Source organism: Myotis daubentonii, chromosome 9, assembly GCF_963259705.1.
Source record: "Myotis daubentonii chromosome 9, mMyoDau2.1, whole genome shotgun sequence".
NCBI lineage: Eukaryota > Metazoa > Chordata > Mammalia > Chiroptera > Vespertilionidae > Myotis > Myotis daubentonii.
The window spans coordinates 27991863-28014100 of NC_081848.1; the positions used below are offsets into that span (position 1 = coordinate 27991863).

Here is a 22238-nt window from a genome sequence, read left to right on the forward strand (position 1 = left end):
ATTAACTATATTGACATTTAATTAAAATTCAAAGTAGTCTATTATTCAAAATGTTTGGGGTATTCATTCTAAAATGTTAAGTATGGGCTACTTAATTATAAACAGAAGGAATACAGCCATTGTGTATTTAAGGACAAGTAAGTCTTACATGTGTCTTTGTATTTACATTAATTCCTGCTCTTTAATAGTTTCCTTCAAGAAGATTATTGAAGTTTTGTATCAGTTACAGAGCTGGCTCGGTGCTGCCAGTAAGAAGCATGACAAACTCTATGATTAAATGGAAATTGGGGAAGTGCCTATTAATATGTACAAGACAACCATACAATGAAACTCCCACCCAGGCCATCACTGTTGATTCTGATTTGGGGAAATCTTTTAAATATTTATTCATGAATTATAATCAACTTAATTAGAATTCAATGGAAAATACAATCAAAAACAAGGGAAAAATACATTCACATTTCATGAATCAAAAATGACATGGGAAAATGCTGAGTCTTTTTCACAAGGGAACAAAATTTACCTATAGAGAGGGGTGCGGGGTGGGGGGAGTGGGGATCCCAGCAGTTTCTAATTTGTGGTTCATTTTTTAATGGAAGAACTAACAAGCTGTCAAAACGTATAAATTGTTAAGTGCAGATTCAGTTTTTTTCCCTTCAAAAGTATATTGCGCTTCTGACTGCATATTTAATTTATGTGCAATATTCAACTAAAATGCTTTTGGGGAAAACTAATCAACGGTTGATGTTTTCTTTTGTGTGTTGTTGTTTTTTTCATTTTAAGACATCAAGTAAAAGATTTATTTTTGCTGCTGATAAAAATGAATAGCACAGCCCTAGCTGCTTTGGCTCAGTGGATAGAGCATTGGCCTGCTGACTGAAGGGTCCCAGGTTTGATTCCAATCAAGTGCACATGCCCTGGTTGTGGGCTCCATCCCCAGTAGGGGGCGTGCAGGAGGCAGCCAATCAATGATTCTTATCATGTTTCTATTTCTCCCCCTCTGAAATCAATAAAATATAGATATTTTTAAAATAGCGGGGGGGGAAAAGCAGAAACATGTTTCAACGTGTTTCTAAACATATGAGCCTAAAATGTATTAGTTAGAAACCCAAATTCATTGATATTATGTCACTAAATGAATTTAAAGAAAGTCAACAGTGAGGAATGAGAAAAAAATCTGTTATTTTTAATTAGAAAAATTTGTTTTAATGAACATGAACAGAGGCTATCTGCTCAGATTCTCAAAAGAGCTCATCCACATCTTTAATTTTTATGTCTTTCTAATGTTTAGTACCACTGACTCCAAATGCCTAAATACATGCTTTTCCTGTTTATCACTTCAAACTCATCACGTTCTAAATCAACTGAACTCTAGAATGTAGGCTCCATAGAGCAGGAATGTTTGCCTGTTTTATTTACTGCTGAATTCCCAGTACCCAGAATGGTGCGTGGGGTATAGAAAATGCTCAGTAAATATTTGTGAAATGTGTGGCCGGCATGGTTCCCTGGCTGAGCATCAACCTATAAACCAGGAGGTCATGGTTTGATTCCTGGTCAGGGAATATGCCTGGGTTGCTGCTTGGACCCTAGTGGGGGCCGTGCAGGAGGCAGCCAATCAGTGATACTCTCTCATCATTGATGTTTCTATCTATCCCTCTTCCTCTTTGAAATCAATAAAAAAAATATTTTAAAAAATACTTTTTTTTAATAAATACACTCCTGTAAGGAAAAATTAAGACCTTAGTTCATCCATCAGAGTTACCTCTGACTATTATTGTCCTTAGACAATTTTACAGCTCTGCAGAGACAGAAATTAACTTACAGAAACATGACTGTAATGCAGATAATCCACATCCACTGAAATGCACAATCTCCCTAGTGAACTTTAACTGACTTCCCTTCCCCACTGTGAACGAAATCTGTTTTTCTGCTGTTACATACACTCCTTTCAGCATCCTGATGAGCTGATGTTTTGGTATGAACTTTGAATTCTCCTTTGAATCAGTTTTAACTCCTTTCAAGTTCCCTTATTCATTAAATTCAATTTTGGACACATGTTCATTTCATATTTGTGTAAGAATTGTGGTTTTACTTTTTCAAAAAAAATCATTTTATCATTTTGGATCCCAATGTGATGCACAGTGAATTCACCTGGAAGACCAGGTATGGGCAGCTTCAACCCAGACATGTGTTTGGCTCTCCAAAGTAAATCCAAGTAGCAATAGAGTTCTAAGTTCGCTGACAGACCATACCTATACATTTTTTTCTACTGATAGTGTTTTGTTTGTTTCTAGTTTGTTTATGGCACATAAATTATTCCCCAGTGGCAGCTGTGGCTAGGAATTTGATTTCATGTCCTGTCGTTTGGTAATCTCTGTAAATGGATTATTAGATAATCAAGATCTCTTTGGGGTGAGATCTGACAGCAAATGTGTTTTGTAGTAATTTTCTTTGTGTCTTTTGTCCATTTTGAGCTCAAATCAATTAAAACTTCTGTGCCCATGTTGAAGGAGGTCAGCCTTTTGATATGTTGACCAGAGAATTTTTATGTTTTTGAGTTTTCCCTTGAACTGTGACTAAAAATAGAACTAAAGCAACATCTTTTCTGCTTTCTCTGTGGCTGTTTCTGTTTGTAAATTAAAAAGGCCTTTATCTTTCATTGTGTATGTTCTCTTACATCTGGAGGACATTAATAAATTAATAATAAATTTTTTTATTTTTACATATCAAAGGAACTCTGTTCAGATTGAGTTATAGAGATAAATAAGCACTTATGTAAAAAATTCTAAACTGTCTATAAAATAAAAAAATTTGAACTTCTAATACTTTGAAAGTTCTGAAATAAAAATAATTAGCCCTGGCCTGGTAGCTCACTTGGTTAGAGCGTTGTCCCAATACGCCAGGGTTACGGGGTCAATCCCCAGTCAATGCACATAAAAGAAGCAACCAATTAAGCATAAATAAATGGAACAACAAATTGATGTTTCTTTTTCCCTTCCTTTCATTAAAATGAATAACAAATAAATAAGAAATTACAGAAACTAAAAAACTCTAAACTGTAAAAATTACATTTACACTGTTAATGTAAATTCTTAGCAAACAAGACTGATGAATGATCTTGGTTTAATAAAAACAGCTTTATCTTCCCTAATTTATCACTGTGACGTGGCCTTCTCTCTCTGCATTTCAGGCAAATCAGACTCCTTCACATCTGACCGTGCCATGCTGTTCCACTACTCTGTTCAAGCTGATCAGGCAGTTCCTGCCTGTCTCGATTCAGTAGAAAATAAACTCTGTAAAATTAAGCTCAGTGAACACGTCCTCTTATCACTCCTCTGTACAATAGTGCTGTAATGTGTTAATAATAATTAAAATAAGTGTATTGAGCTCCACAATAATTATGTGCTCGCCCATTTGATTCACTTAACTCACCCAGTAAGTGATCAGTAATATTGCCTCCTTTCTCTTTTACTCCTCTCCCTTAAGTTAGCCTCGTGTTTCATATGTGTAACATTTTAAAAGTGATAGGGAAACTGTTTTAAAACTTTAAGTGAAAAGGAAAGTTAAAATAGTGAACCTATAACTCAAGTCTCAATTTTTGAGACTTTATGAAAAAAATTTCTTCCACTACTGGAAGAAATTTGATACATGATTCTGTATGTATTTCTTAAGTGATATAAAATGATCAGTTATTCATTATTTTAAAAAATGAGGAAAAGAAGATAAGCAAAATATACCTGGTAGAACAGTTATCTTGACATTTTCCCATTAAACACAGAATGCTTTTCCAGGCTACTAAAATACAGTGAAATTACCTGAAAGAATCGCGCCCTGTGAAGCCTGGCCCAACATTGTAATCCACATTCAGACTTCCTTTCCAGCTGTCATCTGGTGACGCGGTTCCCCCCATGTGGCTGCCAGGAGAAAATGAAACACAGAAAAAGGCTGAGCATCACCATTTCTGAGAAAAAAATCATGAAGTGTGATAACGAGATACTCACTCATACACTTAACAGATACTTATTGAGCATTTACTAAGTACCAGGTACTGTCCAAACCCCCTTCCCTTGTGAGCTGACATTCTAAGGAGAGTCATAACCGAAACACATAAGCAAAACATTTCATGTGTTAGTGATAAGAGCTAAGGAAAAATATATAGAGAAAAAGAAAAGCTGTGGCCTCCTTTTGACTATATTTATGTAGGGCTGCATTAGGTCCAAGAAATCCTAAAAATATGAAATACATGACTGTGCTAAGAAGAAATTAATTTATAGAGAGGCCACTCATGTAGTAGCTATTCATAAAGCAATTATTAAATGTTATTGATACAGGCTTTTAAAAATATATAAGGCGATTTGAAAAGGAAAGGAACATCAATTATAGAATACATATAATAACAGCAAACATTAATATAATGTTTACCATATTTTAGATACTTTACATACATGATCTTTTCTACTTCTTATAATAATCCTATCAGGGAGTAACTATTTCTGTCCTCGTTGTACAGATAAAGGAACTGAATCGAGAAAGATTGAGTAAATGGTCTAAGTTCACATATCCAAGTGGTGGGCAATATATTTTTAAAATGCAGGTCAAGTACAAATATCAAATGAATATTTAAGAAAATCCAACTGCTTCAAAAATCTCAAATAAGTATTTTTATCTTTGGGCATAGTTTTGCTTTTGAGACTCATTTGTAGCAAAAGAGTAATGTTTTCTTAGGCACTAAACCAGAGGTGGGCAAACTTTTTGACTCGAGGGCCACAATGGGTTCTTAAACTGGACCGGAGGGCCGGAATGAAAGCATGGATGGAGTGTTTGTGTGAACTAATATAAATTCAAAGTAAACATTATTACATAAAAGGGTACGGTCTTTTTTTTTTTTTTTTTTTAGTTTTATTCATTTCAAACGGGCCGGATCTGGCCCGCGGACCGTAGTTTGCCCATGGCTGCACTAAACTGACCGCATTTATGGGGGTAGGGGAAAAGGTACGCTCTCTTATTCTACTTCAGAAGCTATTTTGATCTGATACTTTTAACATAATTAGGTTACATTGATTTTAGAATATCAAATGAACACATTAGTACAAACTATCTTTTTCTCATATCCAACAAGAAAACTGTACCGTAATAATATTTCTGCATCATTATATCCAATGGGATGTACAGGGATTTTGGGTAGTCCCACTCCTTCTTCAACATCCAATCTAAAGGTGTACTCTGCAAAAATAAATTGCATACAATGAAAACAATTGAAGAATCTGAGCCAGGGGTATAAAAATACTTTTTGTTACTATTGCAGATTTGCTATACATTTGACATTATATTCAAACAAGGCCCGGTGCACAAAAATTCGTGCACTTGGAGAGTCCCTCAGCCTGGCCTGCACCCTCTCGCAGTCCGGGACCCCTCAGGGGATGTCCACCTTCTGGCTTAGGCCTGCTCCCTCAGGGAACGGGTCTAACCTGTTAGATATCCTTAGCGCTGCCACAGGGGCTGGAGAGGCTCCTGCCACTGCCACTGCGCTGGCCAGCCTTGAGCCAGCTTCTGGCTGAGTGGAGCTCCCCCTGAGGAAGCGCACTGACCACTAGGGGGCAGCTCCTGCATTGAGCGTCTGCCCCCTGGTGTGTGCATCATAGCAACCCGTCATTCCTGGTCATTCTGCTATTAGGGTCAATTTGCAATATTACCCTTTTATTATATAGGATTAAAGTTCCGCCCAAATCAATGATTGTTTTAACTAATATGATCTATTTAATTCAACAGTAAGAAATTAAACCACTTACATTCTAATTTAAAAATCAATTATAGGTATTGCAGATTCCCAAACTTGTTTTGATATTTCACACAATTCTCCTGAATTTTACAAGCATATTTTATTTTCTCAAGGATATCCTGAATCCTTGGAGAAGCTTCAGTTAACCAGAAATCTAGAAAATGTGTCCGTATTCTGAAACTAGAAATAACTATAAAAAATTTAAAGGGAATTCAAGAGATCTTGGGAATAAGTGGTAAATATCTTATTCAAACATAATATTCTCATTAAAGAAAGGTTGAAACATATTATCAGGCTTAAAAACCTCCTTGGGACTTTGTCCACCAAAATAGAATTTTATAACACTGAAACACCTATTTTTTAAAAAAAGGTTTCAAACAAATGACATCAGATTCTACCTTAAGAAACTAGAAAACAAAGATAAATTAAAAATCAGCAATAGGACAGAAAGATCAGTGCACAAATATAAGAAATAAGAAACAGAAAAATGATAGAGGTTATCAATAAAACTCAAAGATAGTCCTTTGAGAAGATCAATAAAACTGACAAATCTTTAGCAAGATGGTTCAGGAAAAAAAGAAAAGTACTTAATTGCTCATATCAGGAATAAAGAGAATATCACTCTAGTACCTGCAAACAAAAAAATAAGAATATTATGAACAACTCTATGCCCATAAATTCAATAACTTAGATGAAATGGAAAAAAAATCCTTGAGGACACAAAACTATCAAAGCTCACTCAAGAATAAATAGATAACCTAAATAGCCATATATATATATTAAAGAAATTGAATTTGTAGTTAAAAGCATTTCTACAAACAAAACTTCAGGCCTGGTGGGTCTACTGGGGAATTCTACCAAACATTCATAGACAAAATCAATTCCATTCTTATAAACTCTTACATTTAAAAAAAGAATATGAGATAGTCACCAACTCATTCCATGAAGACAACAGTAGTGACAACAAAATGAGGACCGAGACATTACAAGAAAACGAAGCTATAAGCTGATATCCCTCCTTGAGGACTACAGACTAATATTTTAACAAAATATCAGCACAAATCCAGGAATATACCAATATATAAAAGGATAATGCAATATGACCAACAAGGATGGAAAGGTTGGTTTAACATTAAAAAAAAAACAATCAATTTAACTTAAAGATAAATAACTTATTTTTATTTCAATAGATGGAGTAAAAGCATTTGACAAAATCCAGCGTACACTTCTAAATACATGTGTTAAGATATAAACTTCCCACATTACCACAGAAGTAAACTTCCTTAATCTGACCAAAACAATCTGTAAAAAACATACAGCCCAAATGGTTTGGCTCAGTGGATAGAGCGTAGGCCTTCAGACTAAAGGATTCCTGGTTGATTCCCCTCAAGGGCATATGCCGGGTTGCGGGCTCGACCCCTCGCCCCCAGTAGGGGGCGTGCAGGAGGCAGCCAATCAATGATTCTCTCATCATTGATGTTTCTATTTCTCTCCCTCTCTGAAATCAATGAAAAAAATATATTACAAACAAACAAACATCCAGAATGGTATCACATTTAACAGAGAAAGGCTTCTTCTTAAGGCAGGAACAAGGCAAGGATATCTGTTGTAATTAATTGTTTCAATTAAGTACTAGAGGTACTAGCCAGTGTAATCTATACTAATAAAAGCGTAATATGCTCATTAGACCAGATGGCCTGACGGCCGAACAACCTTCTGGACGACCTTCTGGACAAAGCTGGGGCTGCAAGGGCTGAGCCCCTTGCACGAATTTTGTGTATCAGGCCTCTAGTAAGGCAATAAAAAGAAATAAAAGACATCCAGATTGGAAACAAAATGTTTTTATTTGCAAGTGACATGATTATCTATGTCAAAACTCTGATGGAATCTACAAAAACTCTATTAGTGAGTTTAACATGTTTGCAGGATACAATGTCGATGGATTTCTTCTAAAAATACAATAGTATTTCTATGTACCAGCAATACAGCTGGAAACTGAAATTTAAAATGTAATTTAAAGATAACAAAACTATAAAATTCTTATGGGTAAATGTGCAAATAAACATATATATGATGTACTAGTAAAGTGAAACTTTAAACATGCTGAGAGAAATTAAAGAACACCTAAATAAATGGAGAATTGTACCATGTTCAGGCATCTGAAGATTCAAATTAATACATATATATCAATTCTCCTCAATCTGATCTGTAGATTTAATTCAATGTCTTTCAACCTCCCAGGAGGCTTTTTTGTGAAAACTGGTAAACTGGTTATAAAAGTCAAATGGAACTGACCTGGAATAGTTACAAAAACTCTGAAAAATAAATGCAACTTGGAGAACTCACATTTCTATCTATCTATATAAACAGGTAATATGTAAATTAGCCAGGCATCATGACTGGCTTGAGGAGGCTGCATCACGAATGCTCAGGAGGAACTGCGCACGCAGATGGGTGGGAGGGGACTGCATGCTGCCCCCAGTCCCAGTGGACACACACACACACACAACAGGGGTGGCGATGTGCTCCGAGCAGCTGTGTGGCGTGGCTGGAGCATGCCCACGGTGGGTGGTGGCAGTGGCCGGAGCGAAGCAGCCCCAGTCCCGGATGCCTGGTGGCGGCTGGAACGTAGCAGCCCAGGTCCTGGGTGCCGGAGTGAAACCGGTGCTGGCAGCCAGGGGAAGGAGGGCCTATTCTTGCATTGGGCCTCTAGTTAGAATATAATGTTAAAAGATTGATGATACTACGTGTTGGTACGGAGGTGGCAACTGGAGCACTCATACACTGCTGCTGGAATATAAAACAGTGCAACCACTTTGGAAAACAATTTAAAAGTTTCTTTAAATGCTAAATATACCTCTATCACATTACCCAGCCATTCCATTCCTATGTATTTACTCAAGAGAAATGAAAGCATGCATACAAAGAGGCTGTATACAACTCCTTAGAACAGCTTTATGTATTACTAGAGGCCTGGTGCACGAAATTCATGCACGGGTGCTGTCCTTAGGCCTGGCTGGCTATCAAAGCGTGAGCATCTGGCATGGAAGGGCAGGTCCCAGCTGACCTCTGGGCCCTGGGCAGCACCTGGGCCCCCGCGTGCCCTCCTCCGCCTAAGTCTCGGTGCCCGAGTCCCCACGTGGAGATGTGAAGGTGACTGGACGTCATGGGCCAGGGTGCAGCGTGGGCCTCTGGGCTGCCCAGTGGTGCTGCATGGAAGCTGGGCAGGCAGCGTGCTCTCTCCCAGCCGGCCTCACAGACTGGCTCAGTGGTTAAGCGTTGACCTATGAACCAGGAGGTCAGGGCACATGCCCAAGTTTCAGGCTCGATTCCCTACTGTGGGACGTACAGGAGGCAGCAATCAATGATTCTATCTCTCTCTCCCTCTCCCTTCCTCTCTGAAATCAACGAAAATATATTTATAAAAAAAGAGATGCGAGGAAACTTTTCGGTTATAAATACATTCATTAATTTGATTGTGGAGATGGTTACATAGATGTCAAAACTTTTCACATTTTACATATTAAATACCACAAAAAAAGTCTCATTGGTATTTTTAAAAATAGAAATGTATGATCTAGGCAATTCTGAAACCCTACATCCTAGTTTGGATTTGAGGATCTGTGTTTCTGAACCTCCTCTCTACTAAAAGTAGGGAGAGAACTGAACTGACCTTCCTTTCTCCATGTCCACACCTCATGAACATTTAAAACTAAAATAATACAAGGGAAATGTCTGAATTCCTAGCAAGAGCAATCCAAATTATTATTACACACAGCTTGAATGTTGTTCTGTAGATGTTTCTATGCCTTCTAAGGGCAAGTAATATTTTTGCAGAAATGGGTAGACCATGACAGGCTCATCCCTTACCTTTATTTTTTTTTAAATATATTTTATTGATTTTTTTACAGAGAGGAAGGGAGAAGGATAGAGAGTTAGAAACATCTATGAGAGAGAAACATCGATCAGCTGCCCCTTGCACACTCCCCACTGGGGATGTGCCCGCAGCCAATGTACATGCCCTTGACTGGAATCGAACCTGGGACCTTTGAGTCCGCAGGCCGAGGCTTTATCCGCTGAGCCTAGCCGGTCAGGGCTCACCCCTTACCTTTAGCTGGGTAGCCTGGAGTGAGCGGGTCACCAGCGCCATTCAAGTTTAACACGTTCCCTCTCTGGGCTGCAGTTCCAGGAAGGTTCCATCCTTCGGGATACGGCCGTACCTCAGGGGCAGAGTAGTCGGCTGGATCTGAGTACAAGATGAGGCCTATGGCTCCTGCCGACATGGCATTGTTAACCTGCAGGGGCAACGCGCAGTCCATGACGCAGAAACGGCAAACGACTGGCTTATTCACCTAAGCGGAAATCACCTTAATAATGCAAGCAAATTCAGACACTGCTTTTCATCATGCTGTTACTCATTTCCTTCTCTTTGCCTTGAGTATAATGTCTCAGTAAACCTAGCAACTCTTATTTTACACAACTCCAAATCAGTTATCACTTCTGGGAAACATTCCTTCTGTTCCTAAAACTGAGAAATTAATGTTTCCTGCTCTGGGTGCTTAGCTCAGCTGGTTAAGCAGTGTTTCTCAACCTTCTGGCCCTTTAAATACAGTTCCTCATGTTGTGACCCAACCATAAAATTATTTTCGTTGCTACTTCATAACTGTAATGTTGCTACTGTTAGGAATCGTCATGTAAATATCTGATATGCAGGATGGACTCAGGCGACCCCTGTGAAAGGGTCGTTCACCGCCAAAGGGGTCTCAACGCACAGGCTGAGAACCGCTGGGTTAGAGCATTGTCCCAATATGCCAAGGACTCGGTTTTGATCCCCAGTCAGGGCACATATAAGAATGAAGCAATAAATGCATAAATATGTGGGACAACTAATATCTCTCCCCCCCCCCCATCTATCTCAATCTTTCAATCTCTCCCTCTTCCTCTCTCTCTAAAAATAAATAAATAAATAAGGGAAAAGTTAAAATTAATGCCTCCCCTCTTTGTACTTCTATATTTTGTACACATTTCTATTTTAGGATGAATAAAAGTATTTTAAGATCTTTTAAATATCTTTTCTCCCCTGGGTTAGCATTCTAAGAAGTTAGTGTTGTTATTAGCATTCCCATCCTATCTAATAAAAGAGAAACATGGTAATTGGCGTACAACTGCTACCCTTCCCATTGGCTGATCAGCGAGATATGCAAATTAACTGCCAGCCAAGATGGCGGCCGGCAGCCAGGCAGCTTGAAACTAACATGAGGCTTGCTTGCCTCAGTGACAGAGGACTCCAACTTCCCCGCCTGCCTTGCCGGCCTCTGAGCTTGCAGTTTAAGAAACATTGTAACGAATATAGAAGCTAAACAAAACCCCAGAAACCTGCTTTCAGCAAGCAGGGATCTCAGAGCTGGATTTTTATACTGTTTCGATTATAGAACCGAAACAAACCAGATACCTGCTTTCAGGAGTGGAGGCCTAAGAGCTGGAGCCTCAGAGCTAAAGCTGGCCCAGAATAAAAAAAAAAAAGAAAAAAGGAGCGGTTGGGAGCTTCCGTCACCCGCCAGCCTGAAAACAGCCCTCAGCCCCTCACCCAGACTGGCCAGGCACCCCAGTGGGGACCCCCACCCTGAAGGGTGTGTGACCAGCTGCAAACAGCCATCATCCCCTCATCCAGGCTGGCCAGGCACCCCAGTGGGGACCCCCACCCTGATCCAGGACACCCTTCAGGGCAAACCAGCCAGCCCCCACCCATGCACCAGGCCTCTATTCTATATAGTAAAAGGGTAATATGCCTCCCAGCACCCGGATCAGAGGAGCCGCGAGGCCTCCCGGCACTGGGATCAGCGTGACAGGGGGCAGTGCCCAAACCCCCTGATTGCCCTGCGGCTCTGTGTGTGACAGGGGGCAGGGCCACAACCTCTCTATCGGCCCTGCTCTGTTCCTGACAGGGGAAGGCACCCCAACCCCCTGATCGGCCCTGCTCTGTGCCTGATAGCGGGAGCTCCCCAACCCCCTGATCGCCCTGCAGCTCTGTGTGTGACAGGGTGCGGCGCCCCCACCCCCCCCACCCCACGGGCCCTGCTCTGTGTGTGATGGGGTAGAGCCATAGCCTCCCCATCAGCCCTGCCCTGAGTGTGACAGTGGCGGCGCCCCAACCCCCTGATCGGCCCTTCTCTTTGAGTGACAGGGGGGAGCTCCTCAACCCCCTGATGGGCCCTGCTTTGGGCGTGACAGGGGGGAGCTCCCCAACCCCCTGATCGACCCTGCTCTGTGCGTGACGGGGGGAGCTCCCCAACCCCCTGATCCACCCTGCCCTGAGTGTGACAGGGGGCGGAGCCCCAACCCCCCTGATGGGCCCTGCTCTGTGCGTGACAGGGGGCAGTGCCCCAACCCCCTGATGGGCCCTGCTCTGTGCGTGACAGGGGGTGGCGCCACAACCTCCCCATCAACCCTGCCTTGAGTGTGACAGGGGGTGGTGCCCCAACCCCCCAATCGGCCCTACCCTGAGCGTGACTGAGGGTGGCATTGCAACCTCCCAATCCGCCCTGCTCTGTGCATGACAGGGGGCGGCGCCCCAACTCCCCAATCGGCCCTGCTCTGAGCCCGACCAGGGGCTGCACCTAGGGATTAGGCCTGCCCTCTGCCACCCGGGAGCAGGCCTAAGCCAGCAGGTCGTTATCTCCCGAGGGGTCCCAGACTGCGAGAGGGCACAGGCCTGGCTGAGGAACCTCCACCCTCCCCACCCCCGAGTGCACAAATTTTTGTGCACCGGGCCTCTAGTTCTCTATATAAGAGAATACTGGCACAGAGGGTGTTTTTAAGAACTATCCACCCTCCAAAATCTGGCACATCATAGAATAACCACTCCCAATATGCGTGGAACTAAACTACTTTAAAATTATCTGCAGAATAGTCAAATTGTTTAAAAATTGGCCACAGTGGTTCTGTAAATGTTTTCATAATTATCCAAACTGACCATGAATAAGAGAATATAACCCCTATACAGTGATGGCGAACCTTTTGAGCTCGGCGTGTCAGCATTTTGAAAAACCCTAACTTAACTCTGGTGCCGTGTCACATATAGAAATTTTTTGATCTTTGCAACCATAGTAAAACAAAGATTTATATTTTTGATATTTATTTTATATATTTAAATGCCATTTAACAAAGAAAAATCAACCAAAAAAATGAGTTCGCGTGTCATAGGTTCGCCATCACTGCCCTATAATATACTAAATTATTCTTTACCAGAAGTGTTCTAGCAAAAGATAGATAACCATCAGTTTTGATCAACTAAAACGTTCAGAAAGCACTCAGATATAATGTTAGAGAGAGCACAATCTGTTACAACTTTTCTGAAGGGTAATCTGATAGTGCATATCAAACTTTTTAAACAATATGCCGTATGAATCAGCCATTCAACTTCTAGGAATCAATACTACAAAAATACCTTCATACACATGTTCAAATACATGTTCACAATGGAATTATTTGTAATACTAACAAATTTAAGACGCCAAGCATCTGTCAACAGAGAAATCAATACTAATAAAAGAGAAAAATGGTAATTGGCGTACGACGATACCCTTTTCATTGGCTAATCAGGGCTATATGCAAATTAACTGCCAACTATGATTGGCAGTTAACTGCCAAGAAGATGGCAGTTAATTTGCATATGTAGGCACAATGCAGGGAGGCAAAAGGGAAAGCAGGAAGAAGCCCCCTGCCACTGACAGTGATCAGAAACCCAGGGGGGAGCTAAGAGCTGGGGGACAGGGGAAAGGCGGCCCTGGGGCCGCCTTTGCCCTACCCCCCAGCCATGATCGGAGAATCAGGCGCCTTTGCCGCCCTGGCCAGTGATAGCAGGAAGTAGGGGTGGAGCCAGCGATGGGAGCTGGGCACGGTCGAAGCTGGCAGTCCCGGGAGCTAGGGGTCCCTTGCCTGGGCCTAAAGCAGAGCCCACAATCGCGGGGCCGCTGCAGCTGCGGGTCCGCTGCCCGAGCCGGACACCTAGGCCAGAGGCGTTAGGCCTGGGCAGGGGCGGAGCCTGCAACTGCGGGGAGCTGGGGGTCCCCTGCCCAGGCCTGACACCTCTGCCGGAGGCCTCAGGCCTGGTCAAGGGGCCGATCCGGTGATTGGTGAACGGAGGGTGATGAGGGTCAACTCCTCTGGCTGAGGCATCAGGCCTGGGCGGGGGGCTGAGCCGGGTATTGGGGGGATATGATGGTCCCTTTGCCCAGGCCTGAAGCCTGGGTCAGAGGCGTCAGGCTTGGGCGGGGGGTGGAGCAAGCGATCAGAGGGAGATGGGGGTCCCCTGCCCAGGCATGATTCCTGGGCCAGAGGCCTCAAGCCTGGGTGGGGTCCAGAGCCAGTGATCAGGGGGAGATGGGGGTCCTCTGTCCAAGCCTGACACCTCTGGCGGAGGCGTCAGGCCTGGGCAAGGGGCCAATCAGGTGATCAGAAGGTGATGGGGGTCTACGCCTCTGGCTGAGGCATCAGGCCTGGGCAAGGGGTCGATCCTGCGATTGGAGGGTGATGGGGGTCAACGCCTGAGGGCTCCCAGTATGTGAGAGGGGGCAGGCTGGGCTGAGGGACTCCCACCCCCACACACACCCAGTGCACGAATTTCGTGCACCGGGCCCCTAGTAGTTAAATAAGTTGCTATCAATTCTGTGAAATATTATGTAGTCATCTAAAATAATGAGAAATTCGCTTGATACACAGTTACATAGAAATTACTAAGTATGAGTCACTATCTGAAGTGATAGTGGACCCAAGTCATTTAATACGAACGAGGATTCTAGGAGTCTGGTACTATTGTTAGCGTTTCCATTTCATACATGAGGAAACACTGGAACAGAAAGGTTAAGCAACTTGCTCACAGTAAAAGGCTTAGGGAATAGAAGTCCAGACTAAAGCAGAACCCAGGCTATATGGATGTAGAGTCCCATTCACTTACCATGGAAGAATACCCACAAGTTATTGCTGAGGGAAAAAATAAAGTTATACAATGTATAGTGTCTGATGCCCTCTTTGTTAAAAAAGTTACATATGTAAAAATCATTATAGAGACATGTATTTATATTCATATTTCACAGAATTAGGTCTGGAAAGAGCTGTTAAAATTATGGCTGGGCAATGAAGTTGGGTAATACAGGAGCGCTTTTTGGGCTTTTTTGTTGTTGTTTTTCTTAATCCTCACCCAAGGATATTTTTTTCCATTAATTTTCAGACAGAGTGGAAAGGAGGGGGGTGGGGAGAGAGAAACATTGATGTGACAGAGACACATAGATTGGTTGCCTCCTTCATGCGCCTCAACCAGGGATGGAGAACAAACCCTCAAGGGAGGTACCTGCCCTTGACTGGGAATTGAACCCGAGAACCTTCAGTCTGCCAGCCGATGCTCTAAACACTGAGCCAAACTGACCAGGGCAAGCTTTTTTAAAAAAATCATATAAATTTCCTTCAATCAAATGAAAGAGCAAATATTGCATGGCCAGTGGGGCTCAGTAGTTGTGCATCGACCCAGGCACCAAGAGGTCTCCAGTTCAATTCCCAGTCTGGGCACATGCCCAAGCTGCAGGCTCAAGTCCCAGTAGGGGGCATGCAGGAGGCAGCCAATCAATGTTGATGCACTGATATTTCTCTCTCTTCTTCTCTAAAAGCAATAAACACATTTTTTAAAAAGAGGGGGAAAAGCAAATATTGCTTTGGTAATAAAATTATTGAAAATAATTTCCCTTTCTAGATATATGAGATAACATAAAAACAGGATTTTCTGTGCAACCATGGAAATAGCATGCATATATATATATATATATATATATATATATATATATATATATACACACACACACACATATATATGCATATGTACATGTACTAGTATATATACACACAAACATACATAAAACAGGATTTTCTGTGCTACCATTGAAATAGCTATATATATATGCATATATACGTATACATACATATATACTTATAAAGCAATTTTGGAAACAATATAAGATGTTCATTTACATCTACAGACTATATCTTATCTTCTTCACTCTAGGACTCTAGGAAAACAAACAACACAGTACTTTATTTCCTCTGAAGATCTTCCCATATCTGGCAATAACAATCTTTCCCGTGCAGTTGATGCCCATTTCTCTTTCTAGTTTGAAAAAATCTTCAGTACGAGCATAGTTTACATATATAAGATCTCCCTGCAGGAGAAACAAAAAAGAAAAACAATACATACCACTGCCATAATTAAAGAGAAAACCGAAGAATAAGTTTGCTCCACACTACTGCATCATCAAATGCTGTCTTTCCTGCTTGGGCTCGATAGATAGGCCCATGCTAATTCTAGAGAAGTGGAAAATATTTCAATATGCTCAAAAGTTTTTAAAAAATGACTATGTAAAACATTTTAAACCATGTATCCTACTTTGAAGAAAGTACCAGCGTACACTGAGTCGTGGGAAGTAGGATTAAATAAAAGTCATTTTAAAACCCCAGCTATGTTTAATTTCCAACTATGGAGTTCATCTTAAAATGTCTATAGTCCGATCTATAAAATCACATCTATAATTCTGTATCAAAGTCAGGCTATGAACAAAGAAAAAAACTTTTAAAAACATCTATTGTTCTTACTGAATTTCTTACAGCATTTCTTTATTTCAAAAAAGTGGCATTTGGTCCATCAGGGTCTCATTTTTGTGTTATTTATTTTCTTTCTTTTTCTGTTGTTCTTTTTATTTAGGCAGTGTGTGAATAGCACTGAACCTCAAGGATCAGCATGCATGGTCCTCCTAATCTCTTCGGTTTAGTCCTCCACATAGGTTTTGTATAACAAAAGAAGTTTTAAAGAGTTGAATAAGAAAATGTCTTTTATTTTACCTCTGGCGTGCCTTGGGCTGAGAAAGCATTATATGGCGGTACAATATCTGTAACATTCTCATATCCATCTGGTGGCGGCTCAAGGTATGAAGTTTTAAAAATCTAGCAAGCAATGAAACACGTGACATTAGAAAGAAACTTTCTAGATTGTTATTAAGGAATAATGCATCTTGCCCCAAGTATACACTTAAGATTAAGCATCCTGAAACTAGGTTCTATAATCAAATAGATAAATTCCACTGGCAATAAGGAGAAAGAACCTTATCATCGTTATTGTCTTCAAAATCATGGAAACTTCTATACTTGCATGCAATTTGGGGTAACTAAAAGTTCCCACGTGATGTATAAAAACAGGCTTCGAAGGTGGCACTTCATGATTCTCCTATTCCTTTCAGCTTGTCTCTCATCTGTATTTAAATAATGTTTCCCTGTGTTTTGTCTGCAGTACAGTGCTAGCCTCATACCATACTCCCTTCCTGGAAGGTTTCATGGACTTAAAATGTTACCCATACCTGATATGCTTATAATTCCCGGCCTTCCAGACATGTATTTAAGGGCCTGATGGGCATTTCAGCGTGGATGTCCAAACTCAACTTCCTTAACTTTGCATTTATCTTCTCTCATCACAGGTCTACTTCTGCACTCCCTACTGCTATTATGAGCATCACTAGCTAGCCACCCACACCGGACGCCTAGGAATCAAACTGGACCCTGTCCTCCCCTCCTTCTTCCAATCACTACTCAAGTCCCGCCAATACTGCTTCCTAACTATTTCTCAAATCTATCCCTCTTCCTCACTCCTGCTAACATCCTAATTCAGGACTTCATCATCTTTTACCTGCACTGTTGTCTTAGACTCCAACCCTAACTCCTTGTCTGGTCTAGGTCTAACTTGCAGACTGCCCAAACTATCTAAGAGCCTCTCTAACCACACCCTTCCATTTTGCTAGGACTTGTCAATGGTTTCACTGACTGAGGTTGAGTACCTCGCTCTTTAGGACAGTGTATAAGCCCTTCCATGACCTGCTCCCAAAACATATACCGTTGACCCTTGAACAACACAAGTTTGAACTGCAAGGGACCACTTATAAGCAGAAAATTTTCAATAAATATGTACAATACAGTAAAGGTAATTTCTCTTATGATTTTAGTAACTTTTTTCTAGCTTACTTTATTGTAAGAATCCTATATAATAAAAGGGTAATGTGCAAATTGACCCTAAAAGGAGAATGACTGGTTGCTATGATGCACACTGACCACCAGGGGGCAGACGCTCAATGCAGGAGCTGCCTCCTGGTTGTCACTGCGCTTCCACAGGGGGAGCGCCGCTCAGCCAGAAGCTGGCTGATGGCTGGCCAGCGCAGCAGCAGTGATGGGAGCCTCTCCCGCCTCCTCTGCAGCACTAAGGAGGAGGGCTCCTGGGCTGCCAGAAGATGTCTGAATGCCAGCTTAGGCACGCTCGCTCCCTCAGGGAGCAGGTGGACATCCTACAAGGGGTCCTCAACTGTGAGAGGGTGCAGGCCGGGTTGAGGGGGCCCCCCTGAGTGCACGAATTTTCATGCACTGGACCTCTAGTATAGTATATAATACATATAACATACAAAATATGCATTAATTGACTGCTTATGTTACCAGTAGGCTTCCTGTCAACAGTAGGCTATTTGTAAAGTTTTAGGGAGTCAAAAGTTATTCATGGATTGTAGGTCAGCGCTCCTCACCCCATGTTGTTCAAGAATCAACTGTGTACTGATTTCTCTCTTATTGTGGCTTGCTTTTTTTTTTCATGGCCCACTTTATATTTTACACTCTTGAAATACAGAAAATCTTTAAATTCCCCAATAATATGAAATTAGTACATCTCCAGTTTTGCCAATATTTTCTCTTCTGCCTAGAATTCTCTTATCTTGCTTTATTATATGATTAATTAAACCTTAGAGCCCTAACCGATTTGGCTCAGTGGATAGAGCATCAGCTTGCAGACTCAAGGGTCCCAGGTTTGATTCAAGTCAAGGACATATACCTTGGTTGCGGGCACATACCCACTAGCAGGTGTGCAAGAGGCAGCTGATTGATGTTTCTAACCCTCTATCCCTCTCCCTTCCTCTCTGTAAAAAATCAATAAAATGTATTTTAAAAAAACCTTTAGGATCTTCATGACTCACACATCAACTCTTTTGGGAAGCCTTCTATGACTTACAAGGAGGTATGAACAAAAAAGGGGGTTCTATGGAAAGTAACCTTACAAGATGATCTGATCATAAATTCCTAACTGGGCAGGTCATGATGGTAGTCACACCTTAAACATATAACATTTGTTGATTTCTTTTAAAAAGTTTATTATCACACATTTGTAATACCTTAACCAATAAAGAAATTTTAAAAAAGTTTAATATCTCATTTAAGTACAATGTTCATTTACATATTTCTCCATAATTGTCTTTTGTAAAAATAGACATGTAACTTTTTAGTAAAAGGTTGACCTTTGCATTAAGCAAGCACTGTCCATTGTTTCTGTGCATTTAGGTTAACAGGCCTTTGAAATAACCACCCTCAAGAGAGCACATAATCTTGTTAATTATCCTGTAATTCAATCCCCACTTTGTTTTCTCACACCTTCATGTGATCTTCCTATGTTTCCTCCTTAATTTCAAACGCATAAAAGGTCGTAACGAGGCATATGACATCAGTTGGACTCAAATCAACTCGTATAATAATTCTCTACAGGTTTGGATGTTCTGACATCAACACTGGGCCACATGACCCTTTTCATTGTAGATAAAGAACCCAATCAAACTCTTCAGAGCACTTACCACGTTGATTTGAAATGTGTTCTAATGTCTGCCTGAAGAGGACATTCAGAAAGCCAAGAGACATATGAAAACATGCTCAAAGTCACTAATCATCCGAGAGATGCAAATCAAAACAACAATGAGGTACCATCTCACACCTGTCAGACTGGCTATCATCAACGAATCAACAAACGACAAGTGCTGGAGAGGATCTGGAGAAAAAGGAACACTTGTGCACTGCTGGTAGGAATGCAGACTGGTGCAGCCACTATGGAAGACAGTATGGAGTTTCCTTAAAAAACTGAAAATGGAACTCCCATTTGACCCTGTGATCCCACTTCTAGGAATATATCCCAAGAAACTGGAAACACCAATCAGAAAGGATATATGCACCCCTATGTTCATAGCAGCACAATTCACCATAGCTAAGATTTGGAAACAGCCTAAGTGCCCATCAGTAGATGAATGGATTAGAAAACTGTGGTACATCTACACGATGGAATACTATGCTGCTGTAAAAAGGAACTCGTACCATTTGCAACGTCATGGATGGAACTGGAGAGCATTATGCTAAGTGAAATAAGCCAGTCAATAAAGGAAAAATACCACATGATCTCACTCATTCATGGACAATAGAGACCATTATAAACTTTTGAACAATAATAGATACAGAGGCAGAGCTGCCTCAAACAGATTGTCAAACTGCAGCGGGAAGGCCGGGGAGGGTTGGGGGGCAGGAGGTAGGGGGGTAAGAGATCAACTAAAGGACTTGTATGCATGCATATAAGCATAACCAATGGACATAAGACACTGGGGAATAGGGGAGGCTAGGGGACTGTCTAGAGCGGGGGGATAAAATGGACACATATGTAATACCCTTTGTAATACTTTAAGCAATAAAATAAAATAAAATAAAATAAAATGAAAAAAAAATAATGTCTGCTGGACCTTATGTAGCAACAGAACCATGCCCTAGTCTTCATTCTGGTCACCGGACCTAGCACTGTGCCTGGCACATAGTAAACGCCGAATAATTAGTTTGCAACTTAACTTCTAGAAAACATGAATCCCAGTGCACTATTACCAGATTTATCTTTACTTGACCCTAAATTCCAATTCATGTGCAAAGGTGGAGTTGTAAAGTATGAGAAGTACCAACAATTCTACATCACCTCAATGCCATGTTCATCCACAATGGATATATAATTGGCATTTGTCTCATTAGGGTAAGACAGGAGAACATCATAATGAACCAACTTGGCAGAGTCCAGTCCAAATTTCTTCCACTGGGTTTGGATTTTCTTGGCAAGCAGCAAATTTTGTTCTGTTCCCGCCAGATGAGGGAGCTTTGTAAAGGAACTAAAATGAAAAGAGAACACAAGGGGGAGTTAGCGACTACTCTTTTCAGATGGTGTGCCTAAGAACTATACTAGATGCGTGACTCATACTGTAGGCATTAACTTACCATTTCTGTATCAGAGATAAATAAATAAAAAACCCAGCGAGCATTACCCATTTCTCGATGTGCCAGTGAGGGGGAGCAGAGATGGCCACCTCAAAATGAGCCTTTTGGGGTACTGATTATTTTAAGCTGGTTATTTCCAAGAAATAAACATCTCAGAAAAAAATCTTTGGCCTTTCCCTCTACTGCCTGAAAGGAATTCAAATGGAGAACCTGCATCAGAAAGGGAGATATCATCACAGGTAACTATAGTTTGCTATGAGCCAAATCTGATAGACAGGAAGGAATCTAGCAAGGCCCATTTGATCAAAGTCCTCTCTGTGTGCCGTTGTTTAAAATACGTATTTACCAATAAATACAGGTGACTTGCTGTCATGCCCTTTGAAGTTCCATGTGATTTGCATTCCTGCCCTTTGAAGTCCCATACCACAAATGCCCTTCCCTTTAGCTCCAGGTGCAATACCAGCCTGAACTGCGGGATCTGTCCTCCGGCCCCATGTTCTTATGGGACCCCCGCGTATACATATGCAACAAATTTGGTTATTTTCTCCTGTTAACCCATCTTATGTTAGTTTATCAGTCCAGCCAGAAGACCTTGGAGGAAAGGTAGGAGGAAAATTTATTTTTCTGCCCCACTCCAGTTTGTTTCTTTTTTAAAATGTGTTTCTATTGATTTCAGAGAGAGGAAGGGAGAGGGTGAGAGAGACAGAAACATCAATGATGAGAGAGAATCAGTGATCAGCTGCCTCCTGCATGCCTCCTACTGAGGATCGAGTGGAAACCTGGGCATGTGCCCTGACGGGAAATCGAAGCATGATCTCCTGCTGGAGCCACACCAGATGGCTGCTCCACCCCAGTGTTTAAATGTTTGTGTGTAGCTACAGGTGTCACATCATGCTCCCCTGGAAAAGAACACATTTCATGGTAAACACATACAATCAGTAGAGGCTCAGATGAGAACTCACCCTAGACAAACATCACGCCTCTATACCAGCGGCATGCCTTCTTGCTGCTCATCAGTAAGCGAGGACATTTTGGGCCAGTTGGGCTAGTCTATTTAACTATATATATATATAGTGTTGCTTTATCATTTTGTATGAAATTGTTTATCTCACTAAAGAGAAAGTCCCTCCTGCTTAATTCCTGCCTGTGACCTAAGAATTATACAATAGAGGTTTGTTTAATTGAGTTTGGGCAATGTTCTCTCGGTTCTGAGTTTAAATGATTGGGAACATTCACGTGACCTCACAAATGTAGTTCTTAATGAGATATATTTTGCTTGAGGTAAGTAATATTTTAAAACTATTCCCCAAACCCCTTTCCC

General features: G+C 41.3%; 1 protein-coding gene across 1 annotated transcript in view; it reads right to left on the minus strand.

Annotated features, from left to right (window-relative positions):
- The window catches only part of NAALAD2 (N-acetylated alpha-linked acidic dipeptidase 2), a 44158-nt gene that overhangs the window by 17673 nt on the left and 4247 nt on the right, over positions 1–22238 (minus strand). Inside the window, 6 exon segments of the mRNA XM_059708166.1 lie at positions 3816–3914; positions 5130–5223; positions 9888–10074; positions 15862–15987; positions 16664–16765; positions 20625–20811. Coding sequence (XP_059564149.1) covers positions 3816–3914; positions 5130–5223; positions 9888–10074; positions 15862–15987; positions 16664–16765; positions 20625–20811 — 795 coding nt within the window.